This window comes from Echiichthys vipera (genome assembly GCF_963691815.1).
Source record: "Echiichthys vipera genome assembly, chromosome: 6".
In the NCBI taxonomy this organism is placed as follows: domain Eukaryota; kingdom Metazoa; phylum Chordata; class Actinopteri; order Perciformes; family Trachinidae; genus Echiichthys; species Echiichthys vipera.
This window is the reverse complement of record NC_139831.1, coordinates 25,990,680-26,003,075: the sequence shown is the minus strand read 5'-3', so window position 1 is coordinate 26,003,075 and position 12,396 is coordinate 25,990,680. Positions and strand designations below refer to the sequence as shown.

The 12,396-nt window shown below is 41.0% G+C and overlaps 1 protein-coding gene across 1 annotated transcript in view; it reads left to right on the top strand.

Annotated features, from left to right (window-relative positions):
• cnga2a (cyclic nucleotide gated channel subunit alpha 2a) overlaps nt 1-7,947 on the top strand; it is a gene marked incomplete at its 3' end in the record, with an annotated part of 9,117 nt that extends 1,170 nt beyond the window's left edge. Inside the window, exons 2-10 of the mRNA XM_083915663.1 lie at nt 955-1,065; nt 1,138-1,329; nt 1,430-1,540; nt 3,173-3,279; nt 4,175-4,662; nt 4,789-5,067; nt 5,969-6,067; nt 6,319-6,696; nt 7,762-7,947. Coding sequence (XP_083771789.1) covers nt 955-1,065; nt 1,138-1,329; nt 1,430-1,540; nt 3,173-3,279; nt 4,175-4,662; nt 4,789-5,067; nt 5,969-6,067; nt 6,319-6,696; nt 7,762-7,947 — 1,951 coding nt within the window. The remainder of the gene's footprint in view (nt 1-954; nt 1,066-1,137; nt 1,330-1,429; nt 1,541-3,172; nt 3,280-4,174; nt 4,663-4,788; nt 5,068-5,968; nt 6,068-6,318; nt 6,697-7,761) is intronic.
• Between the last annotated feature and the right edge of the window lie 4,449 nt (nt 7,948-12,396).

The window sequence follows — 12,396 nt, the reverse complement described above, 5'->3', positions numbered from 1 at the left end:
CAGGTTGAATACTGGTATATTAAGTTACACAGAATGTTTTTTTTCAACACCCCAGGTAATATTATTTATCCTTAACATGCCTTAACACATTCGGATGTTTATGTTACTACACTTTGTCTTTTTGTGTCTGTAGATTTCTCTGTAGAAAGTTAGCATTAGATAATGTCTCATTTGAATATTGAAAGATAACATTTCAGAAACCTTATAATAAAAAATGTCTAAATGCAAGTAACCAAGTGGGGAGGTTAATTTAGGTATTACCCTATTCACCTGCAGAGTCTCCTAGTAAACATGTTCTAGTAGAAACTCCAAACACAGTGGAACATAATACGGGTCCTTGAACAACACATGAACAATGACCGTGTGATTTGAGAGGTGTTGCCGGTAGTGACAAACCTTTAGAAATGTGACCCACCTGCAGTTCCCCACAGCTCTTCGGGGGATTTCAACCTCATTTAACTCAATGTTTTGATTTCATGGCCGGCACAGTTCTTTTTTTTTGGTTTAATCTCACCTCTAACTTAAACCCAGCAGCAGGAAGCATTGAAAAAACAGAGATAAACCACTGTAAACTACCTGTCCAGCAGTAAATAGCAGACAAACTTAGCCTCTTGCTAATGAACATAGCGGAGCCTTAAGCCACTAAAGAGACAAACATTTTTCCAAGGAGTCGGTGGTGACCAAAGCAGAACTAAAAGGAGAGTGAATGTTGCACTTACATTCATCAGATGGTCTCAAACATGACTGTAATGAATGCTAATGTTGCTTGTGTCTGCTGGATGTGTTAACACACATTTACTATATCAACTTCAAAAGACAATAATCTGTCAATGTTGTGTTTACAGCTTGTTGCCCTGCCCAGAAGTGGCCAACATTTTTTAAATGATGAATACTGTATATGTATAAAAAAAATGTATCTTCAGAATTGCAGCTGACCATTGTTCCTGTGTGTAGAGCGCAGTCGATGTGTGATGACACTTCCTCAGAGCTTCAGAGAATGGCGGCCATTGACAGAAGAGATAATAATTCCCAGAATTCCTTGCATGGAAGAGGAGCTCTGTCCAGGTATGATAAATAAATATTCGAAAGGACCTAGCCTCCCTGTGTTATAAACTTTACATGCCTGTCCGTCTTTAGGATAGTCAGTATGGTGATGACTCTGAGAGAATGGGCGCAGAAGAGTTTGGCTGATGAGACGGAGCGACCGGATTCCTTCTTGGAACGTTTCAGAGGCCCCGCCAACACGGACATGCAAGCCCCGTCGAGCAGGCTGAGCCACAGCCACACTGGCTCCGATGCAGAGCATGAAAACAGACACACAAGACGCATGTAAGATGAGAAAAAATCAGACAAAATGCATACTTCTGAAAACATCAAGGGACACTTCCACATATAACTCCGTCTCTTTATTTCTGCCCCTCTCTGTCAGGAGGAAGAAGTGTAATGTGGAGGTCTTATCACCATCTGATGATGCATACTACCATTGGCTGATGGTGATTGGTGCTGCCGTTTTTTATAACTGGACCCTACTGGTTGTCAGGTTGGGAACTACTACTGTGCCGCTGAGTAGAACTACTACTGTGACAACTTCTACGATTTCTCCATTACTGTAGGAAAACATTGGAGCAGTGATTGTGTTATCAGCTCTCTTAAAGTGTAATTCTGGCGCAAAATCATCCCATGGTCTTTTTTGCCACTTATATACATCAAATAAGCCATCGAGACAGTTTTAATTGTGTATGAACTATTAACGGAGAAATCTGGTAGAGTTGCTAACAGCAGGATGTGGCTAACACTGATTAGCTCGGGTCAGCACAGTGAAGGCATTAAAACGTCTTTTTTAACCACTAATACTGCTCAAAATAACACCAAACCTCTGCAGCAGCATGAGAAGAGTCCCTACACATAAAATGAAGCACAAACAACGTAGTTAGAGAAACCGGAGTTTATTAAAAGAGTGTTAAAAGACTTACCTACTGGCCCCTGTACCAGCTCCTCTCGTAGTAAAGTCCATTCAAGTGGATTACCAAAGTCAATCCAAAAGGAAGGAGCCCATTGCTGCTTTGTTTTATGTGTAGGGACTCTTCTCATGCTACTGCAGAGGTTTGGTTTGTTATTTTGAGCAGTATTAGTGGTTAAAAAAGACGTTTTAATGCCTTCACTGTACTGCCCAGGGCTAATCCGTGTTAGCCACGTTCGACTGTCAGCGACTCTATCGCATTTCTCCGTTAATAGTTAATACACAAAAAACTGTCTCGATGGCTAATGTGATGTATGTAAGTGCTGAAAAAGACCAAGGGACGATTTTGCGCCGGAATTACACTTTAAGCAATGGTCAGAAGCTTGAATTTGGGTTTACTGTTGGCTCTTTTTGCCAGCTTTAAGCTCGGAGGCATAGGCAGGACTGATAAAGAACAAGCTAGTGTGGCAAGCACCACAAATGATACTAACAGGCTGTCTGAAAATACCTAGCCTGGCATCGTCAGACTAATTTGCGAATGCATATAAGTCTGGAACCTCTCAGTTCATTTTTAATCTCCAACGGCGTCATGAATGGATGCAGACCAAAATGCCTCTGGATGCAATTGGATAGACAATAACCCATTAGAGCAGTAAAATGTGTGACAGTGGAGGACAGGTCACAAACTTTCTGAAATAACAGCTAAACCGCGCACTAAAATGCGTGTGTCACACATCTGAGGCGAGAAATGTGCAGGTAAAACATGAGCTTGCCAGAATTGTCTGGTTCCCTAACCAAAAAATATCTGCCCATGTTCTCACAATGTACTTTAAAGCAGCAATATCTAACCAAAATGAAAGGATTCTCTATCTATCTGCATGTTTGTGTGTCCTTCAACTTCCTCAATAACCGTTCATCCAGTCAGTTTCACAGTTGGCGGGTGTATTATTGAGGAGCCAAGGAAGTGCAGTGTCCAGTGCAAGCTCTTGAGATCTACTGAATATTTATTAGTAGTGCGTTATGCACACATTGTGTAGTTTATTGAAAGGGAGCACTTGTTAACTCTAACACACACCATGCTCGATATAGCACTCTTTCTGTTGATGCCACAGTACATTTAGCATTTAGTAGCTAAAGAGCCAAAAACAAAACTAAAAGGTGAGGGTAATTATACTTGCTGCAGGGATTTTCTGAGTATATCTGTTTCTGTAGGGCCTGTTTCGATGAGCTCCAGATGAGGAATGTGTTGGTGTGGCTGGTACTGGACTCCATCTGTGATGGAGTCTATATCCTGGATATAGCTGTTCGTCTCCACACAGGTACTGAAAGAACTACTGGCATAACATTTTCTTTACTACATGAAAACGTTTGATAAAAAACTCTTTCCTGGATCTTGGTTTTAACTAAAGCTCTTTTCGGACGAGATAAGTTTTAGGTGGGGACTTGGGGTAAGGTCATTTTTAACAGAGGTTTTAGTCCTGTCAATTCAATTCAATTCCATTTTATTTATAGTGCCAAATCATAACAAAAGTTATCTCAGGACACTTTACAAACTAGGTAAAGACCACACTCTATGATAAACATAGACCCAACAATTCCCCTGTAGAGTACGGTGGCAACGAAAACCTTCCCTATTACAGGCAGGAACGTCAGACAGACCCAGCTCTGTGGAGGACGGACATCTGTCTTGACCTGTCAGAATGCGCAATGTCAGTAATTATCCAGGAGAATGTCAGTAAAAATTACGATGATTTCTCCCTTCTGTGAAACGGTCCAGAAAAAATACCTCAGGTAAAACTAGTCCTGTCTGAATACGACCCTCTGTAAAACATATGTAGATATTTCGTATTATCCTGTTAATATTTTTCCACATTGTTTGAGCATGGAAGCACCTGAAGAAGCACTCCTAACACTTTATTTGATAATCAATTCTGTCCTTTAGTTCCGTCTTTAGTTAGTTTTGTGATAGCTACATAGCTTGCACATTGCGACAGGGAGGTGACGTAGTGCGTAAATAGAGTAACGACTTCTACTCCTGGTAGAATACAGGGATTTCTTAATCTCGTGGGAATTGGCCTTTTATATTACAGACATCCTGAGGTAAAATGATTTTACCCCACATCCCCAAGTAAAACTAATCCCATCTGAATAGGGTTTAAGACATCTGAGAGATGCCGACATTCATTCATTTATGTGTTTATTGTGAACGTGAAGGTTTCCTGGATCAAGGCTTGATGGTGAAAAACGTGCAGCGTCTCAGGGAAGCCTACATTCGAACCTGGCAGTGTAAACTCGACATTGGCTCCATCGTTCCAGCTGACCTCCTGTGCCTGACCGTTGGAATCAACTACATCCCTCTCCTTCGATTCAATCGGCTGCTGCGTCTGCCACGTCTTTTTGAGTGGTTTGAACGTACAGAGACGCGAACGGGCTACCCCAACGCTTTCCGCATCTGTAAGCTGGTGCTGTACATCCTGGTGATCATCCACTGGAATGCCTGCGGATACTACAGCTTCTCCAAGGTCCTTGGACTCGGCACTGATTCTTGGGTTTACCCCAACGCATCAGATCCTGAGTTTGGCTCCCTGACAAGAAGTTACATATACTGTCTGTACTGGTCCACTCTGACACTGACCACCATTGGAGAGACACCTCCTCCTGTGAGAGATGAGGAATATTTGTTCCTGATATTTGACTTTCTGGTAAGTCAATAGCTGTAACATAAGCTTATATTATCTTACCATGAATGAGCCATAAAAGCATTTTAACGTGTGGATCCCAGCTGTTTCAGTCTATCACAATGACTAATACTGGTATTTCTGTCTTAGATTGGTGTTTTGATTTTTGCCTCCATTGTGGGTAATGTCGGAGCCATGATCTCCAACATGAATGCCACAAGAGCAGCCTTTCAGAGCCGCGTGGACACCCTCAAACACTACATGCAGTTCAGGCATGTAAGCAAGGTGCTAGAGCAGCGCGTCATCCGCTGGTTTGACTACCTCTGGACCAATCAGAAGACAATAGATGAACAGGAAGTGCTGAGGAGCCTGCCCAATAAACTCAGAGCAGAGATTGCTATTAATGTTCATCTGGACACACTGAAGAAGGTAAAGATTTTTAGACAATGTGACATAATGTTATATTCAAATGCGAAGCAAGTATTCTCCCTGGGCTACTCATGCAAGTTTAATCAGTTTGTTACCAGCTGCTGTTAAGAACCACAGAGGTGGTTTTGTATTTTTCCAGTTGTTTATATGTCTGTCTGTGGACATATTTTGTAACCATGATAGCATCCCAACTGGGCAAAATACAGAAACTTTACAGGTGTGTAGTTGCGATCAAAATGAAGGCTGAGTTCATAGATGTTCAAGGGCTAATTTGGCCTTGCGCCTGGTGTGATCGTATTGGTTAATAACATCATCCAGAGACACACAGCTCGGTGAATTCCGATGTCAGTGACACCGGGAGAATCTCAACACTGAAGGCTTTTGTGACACAGCATCACGCAAATTTTGGTAATACACATCACTTACGTCTAGTTGTATCTTTGCATTGACTTTGTATGTAATCGTGCCAATGCTAAATTACACTTTGTGTTTGGTGTGAACACAACATACAGTAAGGTTCTTTCTCTCCATTAATGCAAAGTATTTGTGTAACGAATATCCACAAAAGGTCAAAATGGTAGTAAGTTCTACTAAAACACACACAGGACCAACATGTTCCAAACCAAAATGAATTTGCATATCAAACAAAAACCTAACTATTAATTCTACACCGCAGATCAACACCATTTGTTGACAAGGGTTAAACACACAAGTCATGTGTGTTTTGAAGTTTTTATGGTTTCCCTGTTTTGTTACCATCATTACATGCAACCTCCTTAAACATTCTTGTTGTGTGTGTGTGTGTGTGTGTGTGTGTGTGTGTGTGTGTGTGTGTGTGTGTGTGTGTGTGTGTGTGTGTGTGTGTGTGTGTGTGTGTGTGTGTGCGTGCGTGTGTGGACAGGTGCATATTTTCCAGGACTGTGAGGCAGGCCTCCTTGTAGAACTGGTTTTAAAACTCCGCCCGCAGGTTTTCAGTCCTGGAGACTACATCTGTAGAAAGGTCAGTATTCATTTTACTGCTACTGTTGGAGTTGTGATGTATGTATTAACCTATGAATGGGCTGTCTAAACACAGCAGTCCATTGTTTCTAATAAAAGCTGGTCACCCAGCACATACATCAAAACACTTTCCTCTGCTTCCTACTTTAGTGCCAATAATGTACAAACACCCAAAAACATTACCCCGTAGCACTACTTTTTAGTTCATTGCTGTTAAAAGTACAGATTTATATTCTCTGTCCTTTTCTAAAGGGAGATGTGGGTAAGGAGATGTATATAATTAAAGATGGCCAGCTGGCAGTGGTGGGGGAGGACGGAGCCACCCAGTTTGCAGTCCTGACATCCGGAAGCTGCTTCGGAGAAATCAGCATCCTCAACATCAGCGGCAGCAAGATGGGGAACCGACGGACGGCTAACATTCGCAGTCTGGGATACTCGGACCTGTTCTGCCTTTCCAAACAAGACCTGATGGATGCGCTTCAGGAATTCCCCCACGCCAGGGCCCAGCTGGAGCAGAGGGGGCGGGACATACTGCAGAAGGAGGGGCTTCTGGAGGAAGTAAATGTGTCTGCGGGAGAGGAACTCGAGGAGAAGGTGGAGAGGCTGGAAACCAGTCTAGATCGTCTACAGGTCAGTAAAGTGAATCTGTAGATGTTTGCTTTTAACCCCACAAAACTTCCACAAGATGCAATACGCACACGCATGGTAGGGGCTAGTGCACATCTGGTAGTTCTACACTGGAGATCAAAATTAGAGAACGAAGTGTTAATTCTTGATTTATTCTGAAATACTGTTTATTGTTCAGAATTTGATACAATGTCCGTTGTGGCTATACCACTGCTGTCCTAGCATGTTTTTTTTAAATAACCAAGGTAATTAAACAAAAACCTTTGTTTTGTGACAAAAACAGTGAGCAAAATTAGAGAACAGTAACTATATTGGGTAACGGTAACTGTAGTGGGTTTCTAAGACATTACTTTGTTGCTAAGGATTTTCCAGAGATCCTCTATTGGGTTTAGATCGGGACTCTGGGCTGAACATTTCATTGTTTCAATACTCGAAGGAGGTTTACATAAACATTCACCCTGTCATGTAGCTGTACAAGAGGCCCAACTCCTGCTGCAGAAAACATCCCCTAAACCATGACATGGCATTGTTAAAGTTATTTGGGTCTGATGGGAAACATTATGGTCGACGTCGGACTGGGAACGACTGAACCCAAAGTGTCTAAAGGGTAGGAAATGTCAGAGTCCATATCTAAACCCCATATAGAATCTCTGGAAAGTTCTCAGCAAAAAAGTAATGTCTAAGAAACCCACTACAGTTACCGAACTGTGGAAGAGACTGCAAGAAGAATGGACCAAGATCAAACCAGATCAGTGTGTTGAAGTGCCTTGGTTATTTGAAAAAACATGCTAGTAGAGAATAAATAAAGTATTTAAAATTTGTTCTCTATCTTTTGATCTCCGGTGTATATGTTGTGAATTCTCTGGAGTGCCCTTGAGTAAAACACATACATAAACATGCACATGAACAAATATGTTCATGTTACAGCTGGTTGTCTGAGCAAACACGTGGGTAAAAGTGCGTATCTCTGGCCTTAGTACACTACTGCGTCTGCTGTTGGTACTGTTGCTACTGACACCGACAGCAATTACAACAATATAATAACTGATAATACCCTTGGTTTTTCAGACATGTTTGGCCCGTCTGCAGAGTGAGTTCAACTCTTCCCAGCTTCGACTGAAGCAGCGAATCACAACCCTCGAACACAACGTCACCACTGTGGGCGCAGGCAGCGGCTTCCTGTCAGATGCCGACGGCAACGAGAGTGTTTTTGGTGGTGACGGTGTGCGCAGTGAAATCAACATCCGGCTCTGAAGGACGTACTGGAAATATGTCGAAACAACGCGCAGAACTGTCATTGACATTATTTTGTTGGATGTTAGACCTAACTGACCATGGTATTATTTGACAAAATGATATGTAAAATGTGTGTATTTTCAAGCTCTCTTATTGTTTGTTTGTTTGTTTAAAACTTTTTGCCTCTTACAATTTTACACAGTTTTTAAAGGAGAACATGTAATAAACTTTACGTATCACCTTAAATGCAGCTCGGATTACTTTTTTCTTATTGCATAGAAAAGTCCCAATATTGCAGATATACAATAAGATTATAATAAATAAGAATAAGACAATAAACCACTTTAATGTGCTTGTGTGTGTGTGTGTGAATAACCATGTTATACCCCTCTGATTTGGTGCATGTGGCCACTGCATGCTCTGCACCCATGTCAGCAAGTGACTTGGGTCCAAAGTCCAACATCACAAGGCTGCAGGATTTCAGGAAGTGACTTTTACGGAACTCCTGGAAAGTGTTAAAAAGGTAGAAACACGCAGTTTGGTCCTCTGTAGCTTCCTCTGTGTTCTCTTGCTTTTACTCTCACTTCTTTCTCTAACTTTTTTAATAACAAAAACTCTCCCACTCTGCCTCTTCCCCTTGTACTGCATGTTTCTCTCCTTGTATCTGGTTTTATTTTCCTTTCTCAGAAGTTTCTGTGTTTATCATTCTTTCTCTCCTTTCTTTCTGTCCCAGCCTGATCTTTGTAAGAAAGATTGTTCTGCTCCTACTGAGAGTCCTCAGTGTGATCTCATCCGAGTGGGTTTCGTATTTTGTGTGCATGCGTCCACATGCAGTGTATTGACTGTTACTGTATGCATGTTTGTGTTTGAATGTGTGTGTGTGTGTGTGTGTGTGTGTGTGTGTGTGTTTCAGACATGAAGATGAGCTTTGTGTTGTTGTGCATGATGCTGGTAGCCAGTGTGACTCCTGTGTCTGCTGCAGCACAGGTAAGTTTAGACATTTTATTTTGAATGAACTCAGTCTATAGATCAGTAAGTCTTTAAAAAAAATAAAATAATTAAAAAAAAGGTAGACTAAAATGAATCCCCAAAAAATCAATGTAGAGACATATCAAATTATATTATTATTGTTATTATTATTAATAATAGTAATAATAAACTGTACCTTTCAAATCTGATTAATTATTATTATTATTAATAAAGAATAATTGATAATATTTGAAAGGTAAATATAATAATTCAAATAGTATTAATTATTATTATTATTAATAATAATAATTAATAATATTTGAAAGGTACAGGTTTTTTTTTAGCTTTATGGTTATGTAATTAATCAGTAGAACAAAATCATACATTTTTAATCATCTTGAAATAAATTGTTTTCTTGCTAATTCCAATTCCTTATCTTCTGCTCCGGATGAATCCCGATCCCTCTCAGGTGTAGTGACCATGTAGTGAGCATTTATGACCATTTACCATTTATTATTATTACACAGTAAATAATGTCAAAGTTTGCCGTTAAAGTTATAAGCTTAAGTATAATCAATAATCCATAAATCAGATTTCTGCAATTTCAGATAATCCAAAACACAATAGCACTTTTGTTCCTACACACTGACTTCATAATAGAGTCATCCAGTGTTGCATGTGCTCGGATCATAACGGGTCAGATATAAGACTATAAGCACAAGTAAAGTCAAAAACTATGCTTCCCCTAGGAACACCTGCTTCTGGTTTTAATCAGGCAGGTACACCACCTGCTGCTTGGATATATAAATACATATTAATACATTACAGATGCAGTTGCTGCTCCAGTCAGCATGTTCCCTGTAGCTTACATGATCTCCCTCCTAAATGATGTCCCTTGTCTTCTTCTTTTCCCCTGTTTTCTCTTTATCCATTATTCTCACTCTTTCCTGGATTTTTCTTTCAAGTGATCATTTTGTGGTCATAGTAATATTAGCCAGGTACTAGGGTTTTGACCTGTGACTTTTAAACAATTTGTTCTGGTGGACTGTCTGAGGAGCAGGGGCGTAAAAATTAAAAAGGGCACCAGCTGCATGTGATGGGGCACCAGAATTTTCTCATATGTACAGCAGGCACACTATATTACAAAGCATCCTGTTTTCTCCATTTTATCTAGTTTTCTCAACTGAAAGGGCACCTTTGAGGGAATGTTATCATGTTGTACCACAGGGGCATCTGAGCCGGCACTTTTGCTGCATTGTTTCCATCATTGGGGCACCCCTCTCTGGCTAGCTAAATATTGTAGATACTATCATTTGACATACATGCTGTGTCCCAAATCTCGCACTGCAGTGAGTGTACTGACATTCATGCACTGTGTGCCCTATGTACTGACACGATCAGTGCACTCAATTCCCCCAGTAAATCCTGTCTCAAATCACACACTTACTGGAAATGACAAAATAACGATCGCATTTCTTCTTCTGTTTATAGCAACTCTTCTGACTCAGCAAAACGCCCAAAATCCAGTTTGAATTAAGTCCCGCCTCTTCCTCTACGTAGACAAAATGGCAGCAAATGAGGTCGTTGCCGTTTCTGAGTGTGCGACTGGATAAATGTAGTACACTGCATTTTACCGACCTCCGGCGTGAACGCACTTTCACCCTCAAACCAGTTTGAGGATGGAAGTGCGTGATTTGGGACACTAACTGTGTACGTGTTTTCTAGCCAGGCATCATAGAGAGCCTCCTATTGGCCACCCACCAGCGTCCCTGGCTCTGGGGTGTCTACGTCTTCACTGTTGGACTTCCTGTCATTCTCTTCATTAGCTTCATGTGGCCTGACAAGGTGGAGTATGCCTGTTTATGTGTGTGTGTGTGTGTGTGTGTGTGTGTGTGTGTGTGTGTGTGTGTGTGTGTGTGTGTGTGTGTGTGTGTGTGTGTGTGTGTGTGTGTGAGTGTGTTTGCGTTTGTGTGTGTTAACAGTAAGCAAGTGTGATGTGTGAGAGGACCAGAGGTTTTTAAAGTGTGAGGCAGGCCTTCCCAGGGGTTCTCCAGACTGTTTTAGAGGAGGCTCTGCAAAAGGAAGTCAGAAATATTAGTTAGTAGTTAGTAGTAAGATTAGTTATCAAAAGAAGATCACATAGAAGTAGTGATATAGTAAAAAAGATAGTTCAGAGGTAGAACCGGAAATATTAGGCTGCATCTAATCCAATCTTGGCTGAATTGTTGAGTGTCAATTAACGCATGATCTCAGACATCCAGGACTAGAGCGACACTAAAGGGGATTCACATAAGGGAAGGGAATCGAAAAACGGTTGCAGTTGAGAACTTGTAACAAATTGGAATCAGAATTGTATGACTCTGAGCCTCTCAGTTCCTTTTAGCAATGGCGGCATGTTTTTTCGGACAGTTGAGCATCGCAAAACAATGACACCAAACCCATAAACTGCTATGTACAGTATTTACTTTAGGCATGAGTGCTTCCCAATCTGGAACCTACATCCTGTGTGAACTATTTTTTTATTTCCACATAGAAAATTGATCAGGAATCAACAAGGGAATCGATAAAGAATCGCAGACCAAAAAGCAGAATTGATAATGCCGTTGGTATCAACACGATCTTATCAGTTCCCAACCTTAAGTCCCACAGCCTCAGTCTTTGAAAATCCCTGCTCTAGACAAACAGTGCAGCTACAGTACAATAAGTCATGATGTGTGTGTGTGTTTGCATGTAGAGGTTTGGGCCCCCTGATCAACAGTATTACTATAAGAAGTCTGATGATGCTCAGCCAGATGATCCTGAGTTCACACAGCGGACAGAGGCAGTGGATATAAAAGGTACTGCATTGTTTTTCAGATGAGTTTAAGCACCAGTGTTACAGGTGTTACATCAGTAGTTGCTGTACTCCATGTGGTGGTAGTAATGGTAGTAATGTCTTCTCTTTTCTGTGTAGGAAAGACCGACAGAGCTGGAACAAGGAAGAGAGACACTCAGGGTACCCAGACCAAGTGTGACTAAATTACCTGAAGGTTAGATTTAACATACAATGGAGGTGATAAATTAAAACAAAATAGAATGTGATCATGTTGGTTCTAAATGTGCTCATGCACCTTTATTAAGTATCATATAGAGACTATAAGAGTCAATAACATCCATCCATCAGATGAGATGACATGTGTATGATAGAGTAAATAATACTGGTTTTCCAAATAACTGTATGTATGACTGAAGTATGCAGGTTTAAAGAAGGGCAGCGCATTTCATGATGAATAACCCATGACCACATTAGAGGAATTGTTCTGGCACTGTGCAGATGAGCAAAACAACACTTCTGGTAAAAAAGAGGTCATGCATCATTTTGCAAAAATACACGCCTGTGAATGTTCTCATTTGTCCAGATCATCGTTCTCCCCAAAGCAATTTCAGTCAAAAGCAACTGGACTTGGTTATTTGTCTAGGAAGACGTTTCACCTCTCATCCAAGAGGCTTCATCAGTTC